This window comes from Haemaphysalis longicornis, unplaced genomic scaffold (assembly GCF_048455015.1).
Source record: "Haemaphysalis longicornis isolate Haplotype H1 unplaced genomic scaffold, Haemaphysalis longicornis Haplotype H1 scaffold_1, whole genome shotgun sequence".
Taxonomy (NCBI): domain Eukaryota; kingdom Metazoa; phylum Arthropoda; class Arachnida; order Ixodida; family Ixodidae; genus Haemaphysalis; species Haemaphysalis longicornis.
In genome coordinates, this window is record NW_027526203.1 from 102,765,705 (window position 1) to 102,790,653 (window position 24,949).

At 45.1% G+C, this 24,949-nt stretch overlaps 1 protein-coding gene across 1 annotated transcript in view; it reads right to left on the bottom strand.

The window, feature by feature from the left end:
• Positions 1 to 2,478: 2,478 nt before the first annotated feature.
• LOC144144738 (solute carrier family 13 member 4-like) overlaps positions 2,479 to 24,949 on the bottom strand; it is a 167,202-nt gene continuing 144,731 nt past the window's right edge. Inside the window, exons 8-10 of the mRNA XM_077676279.1 lie at positions 22,610 to 22,771; positions 11,551 to 11,688; positions 2,479 to 3,274 (exon numbers count right to left, since the gene is read on the bottom strand). Coding sequence (XP_077532405.1) covers positions 3,056 to 3,274; positions 11,551 to 11,688; positions 22,610 to 22,771 — 519 coding nt within the window. The 3' untranslated portion in view covers positions 2,479 to 3,055. The remainder of the gene's footprint in view (positions 3,275 to 11,550; positions 11,689 to 22,609; positions 22,772 to 24,949) is intronic.

Below are 24,949 nucleotides of genomic sequence, written 5' to 3' on the forward strand. Positions count from 1 at the left end.
GCCGTTTACAGCTTTGCTTTCCAACCACATTCACGGGGTGGATTGGCGCGATTTTTTTTCTCCCATTTCTTTAAATGCATTAGGAAGACACAAGTTGAGGACCTATTCATCGTCATTATCACCGACATCCTATTTAGGACGACTGCAGCGTAAAATCCTCTCCTATTGTCCTTCACCCGCTGTTGTCCTGCGCTTCCTGAGTTCATTCTTTGCTCCGAGTATTGGTATTTTATTCCTCAATCGAGTAAATTGTCAACCCATTCTTCTAGACCCGTCTATACATGTTCATTCTGTTATCTTGGTGGCCCACCCTTTGTTCGTCTCATGCTTTTCTGAAATTGCGATGTTGAGAACTGTCGTATATACTGTCCTAATGATGGTGTTCCTTCACTTTTTTTGTTGCGGGTAAATTTGTGGTACGGCAGGTTCTGCAGTATTCTGGTCATGATCAGTGGTTGCATGAGTCTTATCGTTTCTCTTCTCTTTTTCTTGCTCTTTCTTGGTTGGACGTTTTGTTTCTGGGCAATAATTGGTTAAGATTTTCTGTTCTCCGCGATGGTGGGCTGAGAACTACCCGCTTGTCTAGAATAGGTCCTACGTGGCTGTTCACTGGGAAGATATTCGTAGCTACTTTTAGAGTGATTTTTAACTTGGCCGCGTGGCGCCATCTTTAGCTTACCAAACCGAGCTTTTAGCGTAGACATAACGGTGGGAATATTAAAAAGTATTTTGAAAACACATGTGATTAGACGCTAAAATAGTTTAGCTATTTCGGCTTATACTGTACGTCGTACTTGGTTTCTGAGAGACCGGTGTTAATTCTTCGTCCCCTGTTTTAGTTAGGTCATCCACTTTTGGTGCCGGCATTAGTCCCGGTGAAGGAGAAGTAGGAGGAATCACTTTATTGAGCTTTAGGCTGGTTTACGGAAGGGGTGTAGCCACCGGTTTGAGGCCGAAAGCGAAGTTGCAGCACGGGTGACCAGAAGTATCTGGACCTCTGTGCCCGAGCTGCCCAGTACTCCCTCCCACTGCTCTTCAATTACTATGGCTGGGAAGGGATCTTGACGACAGCCCCACATGAAAAATAGAGCGCGGTGGCCCAGTGGGTAGGGCGTTGTGCTGCTGATCCTTAGGCCTCTGGTTCAATACCCGGCTGCGGCGGTAGATTTCTGATGGAAGCAGAAAGCAGAAACGCCAGTATGTCGACATTTAGGCACACGTTAAATATCCTGAAGTATTAAAAATTCTTCCTGAGGCTTCCACTACGACATGCCTCATAGCCCATGAGTAGGCTCGGGGCGCGACGTACCGGAAATTTATAATTTTGATCTTCCGGTGCAAACCCGCTTTGGTGTGATGACGTAAGTTGCGGGCACGGCTGGTCACCGTGTCTGCCGAGCATGCTACCACCGACTGGGCATAGAACAAACTTCACCCCGCAGGCGCGACACGCGGTGAAAGCGCGTGTCCTTTCTTTCGTATCCGACGTTGTTTCATTGTCCTCCCTTGCAAACTTGTGTTGCCGTACCGCCACATTACAGGTTCAGCGGAGCCCTCGGATTTTGCTGTTTCTGTCGTAGCTTCCGGGTCGCAGCGGTGACGTATTTCCGTGGACGCCTGATGAGCACGGCTGATAGCGGACGGCTAGGATCCATGGGGGAAGCTTAAAACGAGCCTAATAACACCTCTTGCGTTAAAAAAAAACTTCTCGTTGCTCCGGCCGTACCACTACCAGCCACAGCTACGTGCCCAACCGATGCGAATCAGTAACGACCAGTACCTTCCGCTGTTTTCAGTAAAATATAACGTAAAATATTAAAAATATTATTCCCTCAGAGAAGTTGCGTTTCGAAGACAGAGTTACCACAATCACTCAAGCAATACATGCAGGCTCGATATTCTCAGTTGATTGGTGATGACGGTGCACACAAAAACGAACCACCACAATTCTCTAATGTACAAATCGTGACTCAGACAGACACACCACAAACAAACGGCATTAAAGCGCCTTTTTGATCCACTACAGCGCATTCGTAACACAAATCGTGTGCAGGGCTTTTATCTCGGTCAGGTCGCTAACGCTCGACGATGCGACCGCGGACGGTAAGAGATCGCGTCCATACGAGAAGTAGTTCTTTCAAACGTGCGTCACTGACGTCACAGAAAGGCGAGACACCATTGGGTGCGTATGAGCACAACAGCCTTTTGATGTTGAAAAAGCTGCTGCAGAGGTAAGCTGTCACAGACTATAGATGACGTCTGCGCCCCAATCTTGGAGTGATGATAGCACAACAACACATGCACCGTCTTGATTCGAGCATAGGTACCGAGGTATGAGAGGTGAAATAATAGAATGTTAAAGGCAGGAAACTTGTGATAGGACAAGATACAAAATCGAGACTAAATAAAGGAATACTCACAGATTGCACGGTCGGAAATTTATTACGCCGGGTTTCGTGAATTCGTTTCCCCCCAAAATTAGAGCCACCTGTACAGGTCGGCTACTAGTCGTAACACGAAGTACATGTAGCGTGAACGTGGCCTGCCGAACAAAATGTTAGCGGCAAATAGCCCCACACGGGAATAACACTGACAAGCTGTAAGAGATCTAAGCCTTACATGTCGGATTCTTGAAGGGTTGAAGCTGCAAAAAGCTAAACCGGTCATACATTTAGAGCAAGGGGGCAGTAAAACATTGATGTCGGGGTATACTGCGCCATCAGCGTAGTCCCATGTGCAGTTACGAACTGCTAGTAGAGGTAGCGTTTGTAGGACAAAATTACTTGTAACAAATTGTAGCATGCAACAAAATAACGCCCTCCTGGCGGGTCTTCCAAGTATTACGTCGTGCTCCAACAGAAGAATAGAAAAGCTATTTGCGAGTATGGAGCTGCAAGTACGAAAGCTTGGCCCCCTCCCATGATATTGATCACGTCCAAGAAGGATGATTCCATTTCTCACTGGCAAAAAACCTGTCGCAGAAGGCGAATTCCCACTAAAAGTAAATTGAGTTCGTAAGCGGCACGCGAACAAAACGTGTTCATATTTTGATGTATTAGTACACAGAATAAGCAGACGAAATAGAGAAAATATCGGGCAATGAAGTATGGTTCGCCAGCGCGGTGCAGGCCGAGCCCTTGGAGCGTCGATCCCTGTGGGCTTGCTGGACCCATGCGGGCAGTTCGTTCCACGAGAACAGCGCTTCACCACCGATATTTACAGAAGCCAGAACGAGGAGAATGGTGGCGAGCTTCACGGCCAGTCCTGGATACAGCTGCACCATAGAGACAGGTATGACCCGTTTTATAAATACACTCGAGCTTGTTTTAACAATAGCTAAATATTATGACACTAAATACATAAAGAAATTACTGAATGATATATACTTTGCACTTTTTCATACCTTTCATCTCTGCATTTTGTCTTTGGAACTGTTTTTACTCTCATGGCAAGATGTTCGGAGTGCGTTTAGCCGGTGGCGTCCACAAGTTATATCTTCAGAAGAAATTCCGCACCGATTCTCTGCTATCTTGCTTAAAGTAACTATGCAGACAAAATACAAGTTTGTTTTATTCGAAAGATTTCATGTTTAATAGTGCCCCCAGCGCTTGTTCGGATGGAAACGATGTTTTATTCACTGAGAAATTAATCAATTTAAGTTTGACTGATTTTACCGTTAAATCTTGTGTTTTCGTGTTCTGCAATGACATCACAGGAACCGACCGCTCTGCAGCCAATTGTGCGGCCCTGTTTACCGTTAGTGATACTAGATGGCGCCACCTTACCGCGGCAAGGTGGCGCCATATCATCACCCCGATGTCATCACCCCGAAGATGACATGTCATCACCCCGCTACAAAAGGGAAACCAATAGAAATCATCATCATCGTCAAGCCATTTCCTGCCTTTGGTTTATTTTTGACCAGTTTAGACCTGGCTTGTTTTTCTTTAGGGAGACAATAATCGTATCGTGAAACATAGTGCTCGCTCGACAAATATGGTCACGTAAGACACCGATGCTTGCGTCAATCGGCCAGTGTCGTCTGAGAGAACCCCAAAGCCCCACAGTCCTGTGCAGCTAAACCAAGCGGAATGGGTGCAGTACCAACAGCAGTACGCATCGGTACTTCCATGTTTACGTGTGCTTTTGTAATTTCCACTGTTAAAAAGACTGTGCCCTAAATTTAAGCGCAAATAGATCGTTCGGCAAGCGTATAAGCTCTGCCTAATTTGTGTTTGATTTTGCCGGCCTCCGCCAATCACAGAGCTGGCTGGCTTGACGTCACAGGTTCTGTTGCGGGAAATGAGCTAGTGGGTCGCATGGCCATACCTTTATGCCTAATTAAATAGCTCATTTCAGCGAAGTTTGCGTTAAAAGTGGTGGCAGTATGATTCTAACGAGGCAATCATTCGAATGAACCAAACTTGTGTTTTGTCTTCATGGCCATTTAATTAAGTCAAGCCATTATTTTAAACAGAGCTGTGCTGTTTCTCCGTTACCGCAAAATCTTAATGTCTCAAGAAGGTGTTGACGTAATCCTTAACCTACAAGTTGTCACAATTGTTCCTAATTTCAAACGTCGAAGTAAGGATTTATTTACCTATTTAACCATACTGCCAATCCCTTACGAGATTCTCGCAGGAAGGGAATATACACAATGCATGTGAGAGTTTTTCGAGCATTGTGGGATTACACAATCGGTGGACTATAGTACGCTTTATTATTTTCATCGTTATCATCATCTTTATTTCTACGTTCCCACCAAAAGCCAATGACCTTAAGCCATTATCATCATCATCACGATATTTATTTCTACGTGCCCGCCAGCGGCCAATGACCTTAAGCCAATGGCCATATAGTCTACTGGACACTTAGTAGGAAACATTGTACATACAACAAATCTAAACAAGGAAGGAATACATTTTACAAAAGTAACATACCGCACAGGCTTCGAAAATACAGGTTACAGCGTTCATCTGCGTATGATATTACTGCTCAATACTCTTCATTACAAACCTTCTAAAAAAATGTATGCTTGCATGGCAAGATGATGCACACAATCAGACGGTGAGAACAAGTTATAGTCACATGGTGTTAAGTTTTTTTACCAGTATTAAAAACTGTTAAACTTGTGGTACCAGTTATTGAGTTGCCTAGGGAATTCTATTGCCTTATTGCTAATGGAAAGAAAGCATAACAATCTACGTTGAATCGGTATTCTGGATCAACGCCTTTGGGGCTGTTTTCTTCTAGTTAACCTTGTTCGATCAATGGAAATAGAGTTGGAGGCCTCTAAATTGAAGTTGCCGCGAATGAGTTCAAACAAAAGATTTAATCTAGCTACCTTGCCTCGATTATCGACGGTGAATAGGCCAGCTTGTTTTAATAGCTCTATCGGAGAGTTGCTCATCTTATATTGGTTATATATAAACCTAACCGCTTTTCTTTGAATACCTTCCATCTTATTGAATAATTATTTGGTAAGAGGGGCCCAGACAATATTGGCGTATTCAAGTACGGACCGGACATACGTCGTGTAGGCCAATAGCTTTACGTGGGGTCATGCCTGTCGAAGTCGGCGTCGAGGCATAAACGGGCGTTTCAGGACGGAAGACGTGTTTTTCATGTGCGATTCCCATCTGTAATCGCGGGTTATTGTAACTCCTTGGTATTTATGATCCGTTACACGAGCAAGGGGGTTATTGCTGATATTGTAAAGAAAGTCGGAAATGTTTCTTTCTCTGCTTACAGTCAGGAACGAACACTTTTTGGAGTTCAGCAGCATTTGATTTTCTTTGCACCAGTTGCATTCGTTCGACAAAGCGTTTTGTAGAGTTAGCTATCTTCTATTTTGTTAATTTCCCTGTAAATCACACAGTCACAAATATTCTTATGTTAACTGGTACTATTGATGGGAAATAATTAATAAAAATAAGGAAGAGAGTAGGATCAAAACAGCCCTGAAAAACTCGTGATGATACCGATGTTACTCCAGATGTCTTATTGTCGAATTCTACGTACTGCATGCCATTAGTTATGCAATCTTTAATTGAGTTAACAATGACAGTGTTCCCAAGCACATTTTCCAGCTTTCGTAGCAGTTTTACATGAGACACTGAATGGAAGGCTTTCGAAAAGTCTAAAAAGATTGGGTCAATTTTTTTTGTGATTAATAAGACACTGTGATATATACTGCGTTACTTCGACTAGCTGCGTGAAAGTAGATAAACCTCGCATAAAGGCGTGCTGGTACCGCTCCCGTTCTCAAGAAATGACGTAATGTGTATGAGTGTGATGAGGTCGAGGAAGGAGACAGGCGCAGAAAAGAAAACAGTGGAAGGAGACGGGGCCAATCACTCGCTAATGGGTATGCGCCTCCAGAGAAGGAGGAAGAGGAGGATGGAACACGACCGGACTCTTGGGCGGACGAGCGTTCGGGGTGCGCCTGCATCAGCTGCGAATACACCCATCGACGGCGCCCGTGCGACCGCGCCGGGACATCACCAGGTACCTCCTGGTCACCAGCCGGATCCGTTACTGCACCGGGCAACAGCGCCGGGATCCCTCTCCTGCCGTTTTCGCTGCGCCTGGCAGCTCTGCCTTCCGTTCCGGTTAGCATGGGACCATCGAGCCACTCGCGACCGAGTCACAACGGACTGCACGAGCGAGACTGTTCTGGTTTCTTTACGCTTGTCCGCCTTCCCCCGAATCGCCAAGAAACTGCGACAGGAAGGACTTCGTTACGCTTTCCTCACCCTTTGTGTTTCATTCTTTTATTTCTCTATTTTGTTCTTTTTTTTCTGTCCCGTTCTGCGCATCCCAGCTTTCCCGCTCTCTGCAATACATTGCATCTACGCTTCACCTTCGTGTTGTGGCCTCTGTCCTCATTGACCCCGTGTACACGTCTCGTGGTTCCCACCACCGAACACTGAGATCATCACAATGAGGATGACGTGTCCTAGTATTTTATATACAGTGCATGTTAAAGATATGGGACGAAAGTTGGCGAAATCACTTGTATTTCCTGAGTTATGCACTGGGATAACCTCAGCAATTTTCCATTCTCGTGGTATACGAGCTGTTGATGGTGACTTTTTGAAAAAGATGCACAAATATTTAGCCATTAGTTCGGCAAATCTTACCAAAAATATATTAGGGATATCATCCGGGCCCGTAGCTTCCTTTTTGTCTAAATCAAGAAACACATTAAGTATTCCGTCATCGGTTACAGCAAGTGGGTCAATCTGCTTATGGTAAACATATTCCATTTCAGGTACATTACCGTTATCAACAGTGAATACAGACCTAAAGTATTCATTTAGTGAGTCTGCGTTTACCTGGATTTGATTTTCGCGAGTTGAAGTTTGCGAGAGTTTTTGGGTTGAAGGTAATCCAGAACTTTCGGGGAGAGTTTTTCAGAAAGTTCGGTAGCGTTGTGTAAACGTACTTCGTTTTTCTTTTCTTTTTTTTCTTGATTTTCGCTTTCATGTGATCTATGGCTTTTTTGAGATTATTCTTAGGTACGTGTCCAGGATTTAATGGTCGAGCACGGACCCATGAATTGGCATTAAGAAGTGACGGGACTGCGCACTTGCCTGTACAATGTGGGAGCTGTAATAATTGTGTTGCAGAGATAAGTGAGAAAAAGATTTTGTGAAGAAGCCATGATGCAACTGCGCGTGAAATACTCGAAGCTTTTTATGGCAAGGGTTGTATCAGTAATACTTCAGTGGCTCGCTTTTCTTCTGAGTTAGAATTTGTGTCTAGTACGACCTACCGTACAGGCTGGTGTTATCTATATTTGCTGGGATGGTTTTTTGGTAGTTGCGCATTGAATGGCTCAAGCTGCGCATGCTCGGTTTCTTGTGCTAGATATGCGAAGATGTGGCTTGAAAATGAATCAATTAAAATAGCGCCCGTCCGATCCGTTTTCTGTCGTGTGTCTTGTTTCTTGAAGCGCCCACCTACTTAGTTTGCGTTTGAAGCTGCATTTTAGCACGGGCGCAGCTACTGTACCAGTTGCAAAATCTGGTGACGTGCGCGGAGCAAACATCAGCAATACCGTGCCCACCCAGCAAAAAAAAACAGAGGGTGCGTCTTTGCCAGCGAATTAAAGCAGAGAGTAAGTGTCAACTTTATTTTTCCCGGCACGGGAATGGGGGATGAAGGGAGGCGGAGACCTATTCAGTAGTCCCCACCACAGAATACGGTCAGGAGTCTTTGGGACCTGGCGGCATCTTCGGACATCTGGACGGTAGGAGTGGAATTTCAGGGTCTGAACTGAGCAACACGGCCTCCCACGGCTCCAAGGAAGTGGTAGCTAGTGCTTGAGCTGAGGGCAGGCCCATGGGATGGGTCAATCCTTGCTTAACACTTGTTTTTATAGAGGCCAGGGTAACAATAACTATGTCACTGGGTTCGCGTAGTTGTTGGACTTTTACAGACGCCAGGCTACTGGCACCAACTTTCCAAAAGTGCGATGAGCTCGCCCTCGTCGGTAGTATACTCAATGAGAATTTATCTTCCTCGTAAAAATTTCCTGACGCGCCACCTCACCTTCGTTGGGCATGTCAGCAACATAGAGCAGAGTCAGCACAAGGATGAAGTGGGCGCATATTTTTTTGCGTCCGCGTCCACGATGCTAATAGCAGTGCCCAGTATTTTCATTTTGTTTTCGACATCCTTTTCCGCATTTAGCCATGCGAAAGAAAGTCTGCGACTGGGAGCATGTGCGAAGGTACACTTGGATAATATCTATATTTTCCGTATTTTGCTTCAAATGGCGTCGTCCGTCTATGAGAATGCCGGGGAACTCTTTGAAATACTTAAAAAAACAGTTCTACCTCAAATATTGCGACAAATGCGAAAGGGCGTAGCTGGAGTTGTTTGTTTACTTCTGAAATGATGCCCTATAATGTTAGTAGTTTGCAAAATTGTGCTGATTAAAAAGCTGATAGGTTCCTTTACGTTTGAACCACACTGAAAAATAGGCAATTGAAATACGTGGAATATTACCCGCATGGCAAATACTTGTTTGTTAGGATTAACACAGCTTTATACTGTAGTATAGAACTAGCCTTCACCCGACAGAGTGGCCTTTAAAGGAGCCATAAAGAGAAAATGCAAGTTGGTTTTATTCGAAAGATTTCGTGTTTTATAGTGCGCCCAGCGCTTGTCCGGATACAAACGGTGCTTTATTCACTGAGAAATTAAACAATTTGGGTTAAAATATTGATTTTTCCCGCTCGATCGTGCGTTTTCGTGGTCCCAAATGACATCACAGGAACCGACCGCTCTGCAGCCTAGAGTACCTTCATTCACGCATCCGCCGTACAGGGTAGAGACACGTATACGCTGGCGCCGCCATTTTCAGTTGCTCGCTCGCCGCCGAAGCAAGTCATTGTGTCAAAACCGCGCTAAAAGTATCGCCGCAACGCGGTTTACTGAAGAAGTTTGAATCATATTGTCTGTTTCGCGTTGCTAGGTCTCGTGGGAAACGAAAAGAATAACGCGTTGAGTCCGTTGGCCCAATTGCGGCGGCACGGGACCGTTCAAAGGTTGTCTCCACCCTGTACAGCGGTGTTGGTTTGTTCCCGCGTTTCTTTACGTTCCGTAACCTAGATGGCGCCACCATACAGTGGCAAGCGTTTGGTTTGTTTTTGCCCGAATTTAAACCTGGCTTGTTTTTGTTCTGGGAGAAAATATTCGTTCCCTGAAACAGTGCTCGCTCGACAAATGGGGTCACGTAAGACACCGTTGCTTGCGTCAATCGGCCAGTGTCGTCTGAGACAACCCCAAGCCCCGTAGTGCTGTGCAGCTAAACCAAGCATGCTGTGCGCAGTACGAACAGCAGAACGCATCAGTACTTCTATGTTTACATGTGCGTTCGTAACTTCCACTGCTTATCCCATCATTCTTATTTCTTTGTAAAGAATGTGCCCTAAATTTAAGCGCAAATCGCTCGTTCGTCTAGTTTGTAAGCTCTACCTAATTTGCGTCTGCTTCTGCCAGCCTCCGCCAATCGCAGAGCTTAGCCCATGTGACATCACAGGTTCTGTTACGGGAAATGAGCTGGTGGGTCGCATGACCATTCCCGTTTTTCCTAATTATGTAGCTTATTTGAGCGAAGTTTACGTTAAAAGTGGTGTCAGTATGATTCTAACGAGACAATCTTTTGAATGAACCAAACTTATGTTTTCTCTTCATGGCTCCTTTAAATTAACATATGACAGCGTATTTTCCTCTGACACAATAGCAAGAAACGAAGCCTACAGACCTGCTCTATGTGAAAGAAGAGGCAAAAATATATCAATTAGATTTCTTAACCACTCTTTGCTCTGCACGTAAAAAGATAGACTAAATATTATTTTCTCATTTCTGCTAACGTATGCTGTATAACTTCTGTAACTTACGTAAACATAACTTGCGGTGCTTACTGTTTCTTGAAATACGACATTACTGCTAAATTACCTACACCACGAACACACTAAGGCAAGGCAACCGGAAGGCAATATATCACGCGGAATTTTGTGTATAAAAGCAAAAAAGTGCCTCTAACAGGCTCGGTGAAATACTTAAGAAATTCGCGCAGCTTCCTCCAGTGATTCAAGGCTGGAGAAAAACGAGAGCTGGTGGCGGAGACCCGTGTGTTGCAGCTGACATGCATTTCCGAACTTCCAGCTGAAAGGTGCCCACGACTGGCCGACCCGGACCGTTTTGTCTGCAGGTTTTCACATCACTCACAAAGGGCCCCGCGTTAGCACGCTCTGGAACCACCGGTAACAGGATTCGCGAACTCGGTATGAACTGGCGAACAGAAGAGCAGGCGAGAGATCACGCAACAAACGCTGGACAGGGTGTTCTCGAATGTGAAGTTGGACGATGCCGGGCCCTCGTCATATGGCGAATGCCCGCTTGCGCTCGGTATTGTTTTTTTTTCTTTTTGAGAGCCTCTCACGCAGCGCAAGCCCGCGCAAAAGTTTCGAGGACGCCCAGTGCTCCTCACGAGAAGCATGCTCAAGGGCGCTCGGTAGTTCCTTCGTTCGGTATTTTGTCTTTGCTGTTTGCGAGCCCTTGCCGTGGTGCAAGCCAACGCGCAAGCCTGGAATACGCCGGGCTCTCCTCACGACACGCACGCTAATGTGCGCTCAGTATTTCTGTTCGTGGATGGTGCAAGCAAGATCTTAAACAGCTCTGCGGCTAAAAATCAACGTGCTCACTATGTTAAAACTCAAATGACGTCTCCACATGCCCCCTGGGTCCAATACAGGTAGCTTCGTCTGGAAGCATCTATCGAACCTTGTCGCTGTGAACGTTTGTGTAATTTCGAATTATAACGTTTGATATAACAACATTGAATCGTTTTCACGCATTACTCGATATTCGGGAGGCGAATTTCGCCACTATAAATTCAGTCTTACAGCCAGTGTACATGGTTCGGAACTTCTGGCGGGATCGTGAGGAACGTATTATCCCAAGGTCACGGCCATCGCGGCAGTCCCCGACGCGGCTTAGTCTTTGTTTGAAAAGGGTCCTCAAAGAAGGGCTCACTGTGTCCCCTATGTCGACGTCCATAGCCGAGGTGACGATGGCGATACTGGGAGCGGCCGTCGGCAAGACGGCGGGCGTGCACGAAGCCATGGCGACAGCGAGTGCGTAGTACAAAGGGTGCACCTTGGTGAGAATGCCCTGCACATAGTAAGCCAAGCGTATCTCTCACTCTCTTTTAAAAGACTGGTGGAAAATTTGACATCGTGCAAATACAAATTGCCCCGTGAATTCTCCGAGACAAAACTTATCGGAGCTGTTCTTCGTGTCATTTTTCCATAGCTCGAGGACGGCTTTCTAAGTATTATTGTTGCAAATATTTTTGTATGTTCTCTGGCCACTCTATTCCTGCTTCAGCCCTTCGCTTTGTTGGTAGTATTCCCTGGGCTGATTTTCAAGCAGGATCGTTATTCGATCCCTTTGGCGTCTTATCGAGTGTTGTCAAACTATACTGCGAAAAGGAAAGGACCTCAGAAAAGGACCTATTTAGCAGTGCTCACATAATATGCGTCCATTTGTGCACGCGAACCCGCGTTTATTCTTTTAATGATGCAAGGAGTAGCAATGGCTTCAGTTCAAAACTGTGGCTCCCAACAGTTAACATATGCGCTTCAAATTGAATTGAGTGATTCTTTTTGGGAAAGCACCTGTTTTTCATAGCAGATAGTGTAGTACCACAAAATGCGTTTCCGACCTCCGTTCTGCTAACCATGGTATTTTAAAGATGTGGATCTTTTTTTATTGTGTTAGTGGCTGCCCGCATCATAAAAAACAAGACGTTTGGTAAAGCAGCTATCGGATTCATAAAAAAACTTCGTTTTAGCAGCATGCCCGCGCGATACAAAAACTGGCTGATAGAACGCATGGGCGTAAACGATGGTTTGACCACTGCAATGTATTTTATATGTCATATCTGCATTATATTTTATGTGTTCATTATCTTTTATAATAGTCGGCGTAGTTTCTCATTTTCTAAATGGTGCGCACGGACCAGTGCATCAGGAGATGCGAGACGTAACCGGAAACTTTCAACTAGCGATCTCCGTGGCGATGACGGCACGGTATCTTAGCGGAGATACCGTGATAGACGCACGAACTAAGGCGCTCGCTGATGGTTTTCTGCCAGTCGCTCCGCGGCCGGAACCGCGGGAGCGGTACGTGGGCACAACCTTATATGTTGTAATTGCATTCGGTGCCCCACTGCCAGTAACAGAATTGCCAGCGTGATCCCATCCAGAGTACAAAAGATAAAAAGTGGCCGCGTATCTGCTTTCTTGCCAGCGAATGTCGTCGAAAGACTACAGTCTTCTGCCACCCCTGCTGCATAAGTCATCGCCACCCGTGATGCTCTTGGACTACCCTTTCCGTCGTGGCTTGTGTTACAATTTATTTTCACCGCGTTCCCTCTGCTGGTATGCCACGTGTCGGTAACCCCTGGACAATGAAACGTTTGGCTAGCGTGTGGTACTAAAGAGTTTTATAGTTTTCAAGGACTAATAATTTGTCAAACACGGATGTATTTAGTGCGTGGAAGGATCACTGACTGTGCTCATATACTAATGATGCCGCGAAGCATAGGCCTCGCCATCTCGGTTGACGCCTGGCTGTAAGGCACGATGATGCAGCACAGTCGCACGGGCACCACTGGCACTGCCATTGCCACCATCACATTCCTCGTCTTCCGACGCATTGCCAACCATGCAGAGCATGACTCTGTGTACGCCGAATACGAGGCGTACTTGAATTATAGATGCTAGAAAGGTTTTCCTAGTGTCCGGAGCGGGAGTCTCTTACCCCGGCGCTGCTGAAAGAAATTTGGATGAGTGGAACGGCGGCCACGTGGTGGCGCTGGGTGTCGGCGGCGCGTTGTCAGCGGCGGCTGGTGCAGCAGTCGAGGGCGCGTAAACGTGTATCTTCCTGCAGTGTGGGTATCGCGTTCGTTGTTGGTGTTCTCCTTGTTTCTTCCCTGTGCGCGAAGACACGATGTGAGGCAGCGTTTTGAACCGTTGTGTGCGCCATAATGTCATCTAAAAAGGCAAGAACGTGTTTCGTGCCGCTTTGTAAAGATGGATACAAGTCGTCATTGTTCCGTGCTCCAACCGACCCTGCTAGCTTGAAGAAATGGGCAAGAAATATCAATCGGGAGGACGAAGATTTGGATAACACCTGTGTCGCCTGTTCACGTCACTTCGATGAACCATTTATCCGGAAAATGTTTACGCACATAATCAAAGGGGAAACTGTGCAATTTGCCCGTGAACGTCCAGCGCTTACGGAGGACGCCTGATGCTTCCTCGTATTTCACGAAGCAGTTGCCGAAAAAAACGAAAGCTTGAGACTTCGCTCACACCGAAGCCGCACCTGCGAAACGAAGTGCTTCCAACACCGGTTTTGCTGTAGTCGTCGAGATGGATTTCTGCCCGATGGAAACGCCGCAGCCACCCCAGCTGCTTGGGGACATCGCCGTACCCATTGTGCAGCAAGCTTGTCTATAATTCATAAGCATGTATAATCGGCCGGTTGAGGTGTCGGCGTAACGCCAGACAGTTACCGGCCTCTGTCCCCCCTCCCCCCCCCAACAACCACTTCATCATCATCATCATCATGAATAAGATGTTCGGGGATTTTACAACACGCACAAGTTAAAGCTATAGGCCGATAGTTTGAAATAAGCTGCTTATCGCCATTTTTAAACAGTGGTTTTATCTTGAAAACTCTTCAGTCATCAGGCAAGGTACCCGTCGAAAGGGATGTACTGTAAATATTTAACAAGAATTTAGTTGACCACTCACTTAAAGAATGCATTAGGAATAAGCATGTTACGCTCTTCTTGGAAAATTACTCAATATTAACACCAGTGCAACATGGATTGTAACTCAACTGTAACTCAACTGTAACTCCACTGCAACCCTACTGTAACTCAACTGGTTGAAATGACACATGACTTTGCTGCAGCTATTAATAAGAGAAAACAGATAGACGTTGTTTTTTTTAGATTTTGCCAAGGCATTTGACAAGATTTCAAATTCTAAATTGCTGATTAACCTGAACACGTTATTGAAAAACCGGCAACTGTGTAACTGGATTACATCGTATCTGACATTCCGGCAGCAATGCGTTGTTTTTAAAGACACTCCCTCAAACATGTTACCTCTAGGCTCAGGGGTTCCCCAAGGCTTTGCGCTCGGCCGGTTGTTATTTTTCCTGTTCATTAATGATATTGTTGATGATTGCAGTGTTAAAATACGATTATATGCTGATGACTGCGCCTTATTTCCCTTATTCACACAGTTGAAGACCAAGTAAAGCTTAACCCAGAAATTGAGAAACCCATGAAGTGGTGTAGTTCTTGGCAAATTTGTGTCAACTCTCAGAAAAGTGTGGCTATGTCGATAACAAATAAGAAGTGTCTCCTTGTTTATAATTACACAGCTGATGGAAATATCCTAAATCGAGAAACTGAGTACAAGTATCTAGGCTTGCATATATCTAGCAACCTCTACTGGGATCGGCATATTAACTACATATCTAATAATGCAATTATGAAATTACATTTTTTGAGACGTTCTCTTCGATATTCGTCATGCGACACTAAACATTCTGGAACACAAATCTCTTATCCAACCCATTCTTGACTACGGCAACGTTATCTGGGACCCTTACACCAATTTCAATATCCATAAACTAGATAGAATTCAAAACAAGGCGTGCGCTTTATTTTCAATAAATACGGCCCAACGTCAGTCCCTGAATTAGTTGCCAAAGCGGGATTGGAACTAACTTCAGATAGGAATAGAAGTGCCCATTTGTTGTTCTTCTTTAAGATAGTTAATGGTCGAACAATGGCACCACAGGTGAATACTTAAACTTCTCTTCCGGTTACTCTACCGGACAACGTCACAAACACACTGTTGTTCCTTTTCAGCCCAAAAATAATGTTTTCAAGTATTCCTTTCTCCCGCGCACTGCCAAAGAATGGAATGAGGTTGGCAGTAAAATTACTGAAAAAACCAGTATTGAGGAATTTGAAAAATTGATATCTGACTAGCTATGCTTGCTTTTTTTGCATGTGAAACCGTTTCTACGTTGTTTGAAGTGAATTGTTCTGTGTTCTGACTTCAGTATTGTACTCTTGATTTTGTTGTTGTACCATGTATACCCACTCTGCTATGGCCCCACGTTGGGGTTAGCAGTATTGCTAAATAAATAAATAACAAATACATCTGCAAGAGGGCTGTTGGAGAGGGCTGCTCACTTTTGTGAAGGGAAGGTGATGTGCGATTTGAGAGTCCCTTAAGAATGGAAGCTTGCTCCAAAGCCATTTCGTTGCAGACGAATGAATGAGGACAAACTGGATAAAATAAAATAATTCTTACACCGCGAACAAATAAACTACCGACGAAGAGAGTGGCTACACTGACAAGAGGTGGGTGAGTTGGTACTCCGTTGAAGTAATGCTTACAGAGGTGAACAATTAAATGAAGTACGAAGAGAGTGGCTAGCCCTGTCCGTGTAGCCACTCTCTTGGTACTTCGTGTGATTGTTCGCGCTGTGAGCATTAAGTGAATGAAGTACCAATTCACCCAAGCTCTCACGTTTTGTATAAAATAAATCATTTCGGCGGCAGATGGAAAATAACGTTTTTCTTGATTTCTCTGTTTTGGCGCTAGGTGCTAACACGTTTCAGTTAGGACCACAGCGGTGGCTCGATGACTGCGCTGAATGTGCCACACGGCGGCTAGTGGGATTCGCAATGCTTTGCTATAATAGTAATCTTTACGAATATTTCTTTGTCCCAGACTCTGCTGCACCTCAGATATGTAGCAATCCTATAGGCGGCATGTCGATGCGAAGGTTGCATTCCCGTGACCAACAGCATCTACACCACACGTTTTACGCCACACCATCAACACCACACCGCGACCAGCAGAATCTATACCACAATGTCCCAGTTTTTTGTATGTGCTGGTCACGCCTTGTAATTATCTAGAGATCATTACGAGCGTCTAATCAACACATCCCGTTTAACAAAGATCACTCTGTTAGCAGTCACCTGCGGTCTGCGCAGAATGGACCACCCGATACAGCATCGTACAGCGCTTGCGAGCTTTGCTACATACAAAGAGAAAGATATATTTATTTATTTATTTATTTATTTGGAATACCCTCAAGGCAATTGCATTGAAGAGGGGAGTGGGTGATTACATAACAAGAAATAAGAAAAATGCAGTACAACGAACACATTGCGAGTACATATCACATCTAAAACAAACGTAAAACAGTAAATAAGGTTGTAATCATTCTTTTACAACGTGAGAAACGTAGCTAAGGTATACATGTTGTAAGGAGTAATACAGGAGGTCAGTTGCAATTTCGTGTCAGTTCTGGCGTTCCTGGCAAGACTAATAAAAAAATAAAAACAATAGAAGCAAAACAGCAAAACAAGTGGTATTGGCAGGAACCATTGTATCGCTACAGACAATAGACAAATCTAGGTGATGATGTTGCACACAGCGGAATGAAACAAGTCTGGGTTGCTTATCGTAGCGACATCAGAAGGAAGATGATTCCAGTCCCTAGAGGTACGTGGAATGAAAGAGTGAGAAAAGGTTTTAGTGTTGCAAGTAGGAATACCAACTTTGTAAGCATGGTCTAAATGAGAAGATACGAATGAAGGGGGACTAAGTAGTGCGTTGTGAAGCATGCCGTGTGAATATATTTTATGGAATAAGCACAAACGTGCAATTTTTCGTCGTGACGTCAGAGATGGGAGATTCAAGTTAGTTTTCATTCTGGAGACACTGGCTGCTCGCTGGTAGTTAGAAAGAGTAAATCGTGCGGCGTTATTCTGAATCATTTCTAGCTGGTTAATCAGTACTTCAGTAGATGGGTCCCATATAGATGAAGCATAGTCAAGTTGTGAACGGACAAGGGATTGGAAAAGGAGCAGTTTAACAGAAGAAGGAGCGGAATGAAAATTTCGTCTTACATAGCCAAGCATTCGATTGGCTTTATTAGTGATATAGTCAATATGAAGATTCCAAGATAGGTCAGCAGTGATATGAACGCCCAAGTATTTATATGAAGTAACCGCTTCGAGGATTTTCCCATTAAGTAAGTACGGGTGCGGGTTAGTAGCGATACGGGAAATTCGCATTGATTTGCATTTATTAGTATTTAATGTCATTTGCCATGTACTGCACCAATGGGATATGGAATTGATGTCGGACTGAAGTGTGCATATGTCATTATCGTTATGAATCTTCCTAAAAATGACACAATCGTCAGCGAATAAATGCACTGATGATGAAACACACTCAGAGAGATAGAGAGATAGAGTAAGCGTGTTCTGCGAAAATGTACCTGGTCGAATTCCCTTTTTTATGAACCAGTCGTCTCTGTTTGACCCGCAGCGACGGCCACACCGAGACTTGCTAGCGGGGAGGTGGAAGCAGTAAGACCTGATGCGCCTTTGCTATACATCAGCTTAGGGCAAATGAGAACTTACTATTCCAGCATTAGGGCTATCTTATGAAAGGATCGAGAAAAGGCGCGGTAGCGCAAAGCAAACGACAATAGATCCTGAACCAATGTGTGCTGGGTGGGATTGCAACAAAGAATGTTTCTTAGTGAAAAATATCCCCAATGACAAAATTGGGGTAATCACCCCGAGCGAATGCTTACACGAAGGTGGCGTGTTTCTCAGGCGATTCTCAAGTTCTTTATTCGTCAGGATCTCGGAGATCCGTTTTTTTCTGCTCGAGGATACTTCTGAGAAGTATCCTCGAGCAGTCGTTTTCCATAGTCGTTTTCCAGTGTCTCCACCTGTACATCTACACAAAAGGGGCTTTTTCGTCCCGGAATCCTTGTGTTGCGGAATTATAGTATTGCTGTAGTTCAATGATGATTACCATAAACGTTAGCAGAGAGCACTGCGTAAGTGGAGCATCACGGCAAGTAAAGAAACTCAACATGAAGATTAAGATGCTGGCTCTAACAACCAGTGCGCTAGCTGAAACATACAATCGCGAATAAAATCGTTGAAGGGACACAAAAGTGACAAAAAGAACGCCCTTTATCCACTGATTGGAGTGTTGCGAATACAATTACACCTGTTGCAGTGATAGTTGCTTATTTATTTATTTATTTATGAAAACCTTACAGGCTCCAGGTGGAGCATAGGGTAAGGGGGCATACAAATAAGAGGAACTTGGGGCATACAGCCAACACACTGGAAAAGGTAAATATAAACAAGATTAACCTGACATCATTATACATTTTAAATGAAAAGGTACCCTCGAGGATTCATAAACACTCAAATCAAAATAAAAATTCAGGGAATGTCTAAACAGAGATAAAAAGCATGCTTATCGAGTATGTGGGAAGCACAAATGTGAAGTAAAAACATTAGGAAAAATGCGCATCTATTTGTTCAGGAAATCTGTCATGGTTCGTTGAAGAAGCTATAGCGTCCGGAAGTTCATTCCAATAAGATATGGCACGAGGTAGAGCCGATGAATGGAATGCAAGTGTTTCCCCATAGATACGCCTGAAGCTGAATTGATTGTGTAAACGTGACGAGACGCGTGAAGGGGCTTCGAGGGGGAGTGGTGATGGGTCATCACTATGGTCGTATTTGTGAAGCCAACACAAAAGAGAAATGCGACAGAAAGATGCGACACAGAAAAATGCGAATTAACACAGAAAAATGCGAAAAGTGGGAACAGAGGTCTCGCACATCATACACATTCCCATAGTACTTTTCTGACATTACAACACTTGAAGGGAAAGGGTGGAGCAGGTGTAAGCGTTATAGAGTGCGGCTGTTAAGCCCCCGCTCATGTGGTTTCGCGTCGCCCTCAGCCTTGTTGTGGCTGAACGAACGCCAAAGACGACACCAAGGGGACACCAAAGATAGACGAGATAGAGCGTTGAAGAAAGCGGAGGACGAAAATATGGCAAAAGTTTGAGGGGCAGGGCGGCATGCAGTGGCCACACGAGACATGCTCGTTGGCAACGACGCGCTACGAGATAACGGCATGGGAGCGCGTGCCGCGTCGTGCGTTCGCTGATGACGCTACCTCTTCCTGTGAAGCAGTAGTTATGCTGAGTAATTGAGAATATTGCAGCTCGCGCTGCGCCCAAATTTAGCATTAAGAAGTGTCGTAAATGTAAGCCATTTTTCTGCCCACAACGATGAGGCAGCATGGACCTGGCACTATAAAATAAATGTATGCGAGTACTTTTGCTATCAAAAAACACATTTTCGAGAGGTCTTTTCAATTTGGCCAGCGTCGATTGGGAAATCTTGCAAACTCGTAACCATCCTAGCGAAAAAGAGAACACTGTTTTCAATACCATGCTCACACGCGACCTAAATCAACTAGTGGAGCAACCTACCCGTGTAATAGGACAGTCCAGCTCTGTTTTTTTTTACTTGCCCTTTGTAAATCGCGAATTTTCTTGCCATACTGTATTGGAAGTTAAGGGCTACCTGATCTTAGCCTTGTCAGCATTTCTATTGCTATTGTGAAATTTGTTTGCTCTAAAAAAGCTTAATCCAGAGCAAAACATGTTTCCGTGAATAAACATAATAAAGCAGCCTCTGTTGATTTCAACGATGTTGTTAACGACGTGTGCGCTCATTGGGATCGTTTTTTATTAATATGACGATACGTGTATCAACACCTTTGTTCACAAGAAAGGTGCAAAACAAACAAACGCATACCTTGAATCACACGCAGTATCATCCATCTAAAGCGGAAAATCAAACGAATGCAACAGAGGCACAAGCAGCGAAGTGTGATCCAAGAGCTACAAATCACCCTTGAAAATCGCTAATACGACACCATTCGAAGATTGATACCTACAAGTTCTCATTTTTCCCAAGTAGCGTGAGTGAGTGCAAGTTCTTTACTCAGCCGTACTCGTTAGACGCTGTACAGCCCTGTTCTTCTTCTAAGTTTGTGTCTTGGTATTTGTAATTTTATGCAATGTCCGTTGTTTCCCTTTTTGTCCCTTTTGGTCTTTTTTATGGTTTTGTTATATTCAAGTGCTCATCCTGCAAGGACTACAACTGTGGTCTCCAGTATATATAAATGAAACAAAGAAAAATACAAGACAAAATTTCAGGTAGCAAACTTTGGAAAATAGCATGCCCTAGGGGGGCTTTCTGTTAGCCTAAATTTTGTGGAAATGTTTTTGTTTCCCTATAAGCGCCCTCAACACATGCACATAGGTGCGGGAACGCGAGCGCCTATTTACCAATAGAGCATATATATTGAACAGCAAGCGGCAAATTACGATGTTATAACCACAATCGGTAGGTAATGCGGCATCCGACAAGTGCTTGAGAAATTGTGCGTGTATGTTAGACAGCTGGGCCATGGCGGTAGCACGTCCTCAGAAAGATGCATCAAAGTTCAAGCCCCGCTTTTCAGACTAAAGTGAAATCCAATTACAAATCCGCGCAGAAAGGGGGTACGATCTAGTACAATCGAAAATAGCAAACCGGCTTACTGTGGGTCCTCCTTAACGGCGAGTCTTCCTTGTATTGTTTACAGAGGTTCAATCCCACTTACTTAAATATTAAAATGTAAGCGCTTATGCTGTCTAGAAACGGGCTTTTTTGCATGGTTCACTACTACGAGAACAAGAAAGCCTGCGGTTTCACGAAAGGTTGGGTAGAGATTTTTTGTACATAATGTATGCCCCGCTATGGTGTGGGGTTGGACTAGTTGATGTCGGTGATATACGGCTCATTTGAGGCAAAAAAGCAGACAAGGAAGAGAGAAGCTAACGAGCACAAATGGTGGACCGGTGCGTAGAGAGAAACTGGACCGTTGCATTACAGTCCTGTTCACTAGAGCGCAAGAAGGAGTCAGATTTTCGTATTTGCACCGACCCTTTCGAATAAGCCGCATGGTGTGCTCTGCAAAGGCGATACTCCTCATGGTTCCATGGTCTCTCTCAGTTAAGCCTCTTCCACATTTACGTGCTTTCCTTCTAAAAAACACACCAGCTGGTGCATGCAGGAACTAACAGCATAAGGACACAGGCGATTTTTGGTTAAATACTTCCCTTACATATGCAGTGAGCATTTCGATCTTTCAGATACAATCACAGGAGATATTCTTTCCATGTTTTGCACTTGTAAGGTAATTGTTGTGAGTTAGATAACGCTTAGTCTTCAAATAGACTAGATAGATTCGTGGCAGTGCTTCGTAAGAGTCCATGCCAGTTATAAGTGTTGCCTGACTAGCTTCATATCGTCGAGTCGAGCGCACAGTTATTTAAGAGCGGTGATTTAGGTGTATCCCGAAGGTTTACATTGATATAAAACAGGGAGTTCTCGCGTTTTGTCTTTGAAGAACAATTTTACTGTATACCGCTCACTGATGGTCAGATGAGATCAAGACGTGTTCGTGGATAAATTGGTCGCAGTTAGCAAAAGACCGCGAAAATTGGAGGTCGACGGGAGGCGCATTTGCCCTGTGGTGGGTGTAGACAGGCTGATGATGACGATGATGAATATTTACTACGTTACATAAACTCATGGAGAAGCGCGGTAACTGTGGTTAACGCATACTTCCAATTCATATTTACAGCTGCAACACCTCGCATGGACACATTTAGCCAAATTCGAATGTGGTAACAGGGGAAGTATTTTACGGCACGAGGAACGTGGTCCGTACGCCGCTGTTTGAATGAGTATATCTCTAGTGGTAAGACGCATATCTCTAGTGGTAAGACCGAAGACGCACACTCGTGTGGTCGGTCCGCGTGCTCTCGTCTGTTGGTAAGAAGGGAGCAAAGAAAAAGTTTGTTTCCTGGGCCTTCTGTGTGGGTCCCCACCCTTCCGTTTTCTTTTTCTTCATAATTGGAGATGCTTCATCGGAAAGAAGGGGGCCATTGGGGCACGTTAAAGAAGCGGCCTGACGTGTCGTCGGGCCTCGCCAAGTGCGGCGAGAAGGAAGGTGGGCAATCAGACTTAAACGTTAGAAGCCACGTGGCGTCAGATTTTCGGAGCATTTGAATATGTCCCCAAAAGTTGGCATCGCACCTCGATTACTCCGGTAAGCGCAAAGCCTCCCCCGATGGTTAAAACTGTGCGCCAAGAGATCCGTTCGGGTACATGGCGCCAGTCGAACAGTGGCTCGGAGTTGGATGCGTTGGGCAGAAGTGACACCAACAACAGCACCAAGAACACATTCAATGACTCGTGCTCGTTCCTGGGCATAAAGATACAGCGATGGGTCAACAAACAGCCACGGCTGTTCTTCTTCTAGGGTGATCGCGTGGTAAAGCGACACCGCAATGCACTGAAATGAGGAATCCGTGCTCCAAACAAAGCAATTTCATGTGACGAATTTCCACAACATGTATAGCTTTCACTGTGGTACTCGGAATGCATGATGTCACAGTTGACTTAGTTGATGCTCGAGCGCAGACACAAACATGAGGTTAATTGTATTCTCGAGATCGTCATTCGTCCTATTTTTATTACTGGCTGCACGAATTAGTGGCTAAACTAAACAAGACGACAGTCTTGTAGGGGTTGGCACCACCTCAAAAAGATGTAATAGAAAAAGAAGTTCAGGCATATATAATATGGAACCACTGTAAAATACTTTATGCAGTAAACTACAGAATTCAATCTGTGGCCGTATCAATGTATAGCCAGGTATTCCCGCTTTCGTTTCGTGAGCGCACCACTCCAGCTTTCTTTTCTTGTTCCATTTATGTTAACGAATGTACTATTCATCGCCTGAACTCACCTTGGACATGGTCTTCTACGCCAGTGGTGGCCAAAACCATGCTAAACATTGCGATCCCAGTTGTGGTCTGTCCGTTTGCTCCTACCTTAATTTCTGGTTTCAGGACTCCTCCCCCGTTGATGGGCCATGATGCCCTAGCTGCGCAAGCGAAGCTGGCGGACCCCTTGCGCCTCGTTAAGCTCCCTGTTGTATGCCCCGCCCTGCGTATCTCACCGCTGCCGAGGACTCTCTTCGTTGCACTGAAACCTTTGGCCATGGGCAACAACAGGGGGAAATAATGACCCCAATAAAGGCACGAGCCCGTTGCTCAGCCTCCCACCAAACATGCCAGTCTTTACCTTTGTACAGTGCACACCTCCCACGTTTCCTGGTCCAGTCTGGAAAGCTGCTCACACCACAAAGCAATAAGCCCACACCACTGAGCCCATAAACATTTTCTGAGCAATGCCATTCATGTTCTTGCATTTATTGAGCAAACGCTCACCGTTATACATTGCCTTTGGAACTGCACACATAAGGAAGTGCCTGCAAAGGGACAGTGTGGTCTGTGCTCTCGGACACACCTGGAAGCGATGCGGTTATTCAGCAGTATCAGCTCACGTGAGATCTGTGGGGCCACCTTGAATCACCACTAGTCTTTGGCCGTTTTTTTTCCGATTCCTACTTCCTCTGCAACTCATCAGTCACCTGTCGGACCGTTGCATTTGCTTCCGTCCAGAGGATGATACCCATCCACATATGTCTCCACTGGGTATGGCCGGTATGCGAATGTCTACCGGTTGCCTACCGGTTAGTCGGTAGGCATTCGCATCGCCAAACAGCAAGACCACCCATCTTCAGGCCACACTTCGATGTCTGCTGTCACCATAGGGTTTCTTAGTAAGTATACTAGAAAGGAAACTGCGCCTTGTGAGCCATGTCGTCGGGGGGGTTCATGGGAAGACCCCCTTTTTAGCTAGGGCTTGGTATTAAAATTGGATTCTTAAGCGGTTTTTGAGATTTGCTTTCTTCACCATGCATTAACACGTTTACGAGATACAAGGAAGCCGAAATCCTTCCTGTTCAGTGGTAGCCGTGTTCGATGAAAGAGCAGGCAGTGCGTGATCGCACCTGACGTTGCTCATGCCGCAGTCCAAGGACGCATGACTGAGAGGGTAATATGCCGCCACAAAATTTGTAGCCGACGAAAAGAAGAAACAAAACGTACTTCGACGGAGACAAGATACGACCACGGGGATACGACAGATACGGGCGCTTGTATGCGTCCTATCTTGTCATCGTGCACGACTGTTTAGCGCCACGTTTTCTTTTTAAAGCAAAGCTTTCTACCTCTATCCACCAAGGGTTCTTTCGCGACCGTTGGTGCCACCAGAAAACTCCAGCGAGCAAATAAAAAATTTACTGACACCACCGGGAATCGAACCCGGAACTAATAGACTAACAAAGCGAGAGCCCATTGCCTTACCGATTCAGCTACAAGCCCACGCGAACGCGGGAAGACAAATGGTGTACTCACCAAGCACATCTACGGGTTTACCCCCTGCCTTCTCGCTGAATACCACGTGAAAGCGTCACATGACCACTCACGCCCATCTAGCAGCCCTGTGCGCACCTTGCTCATGTGC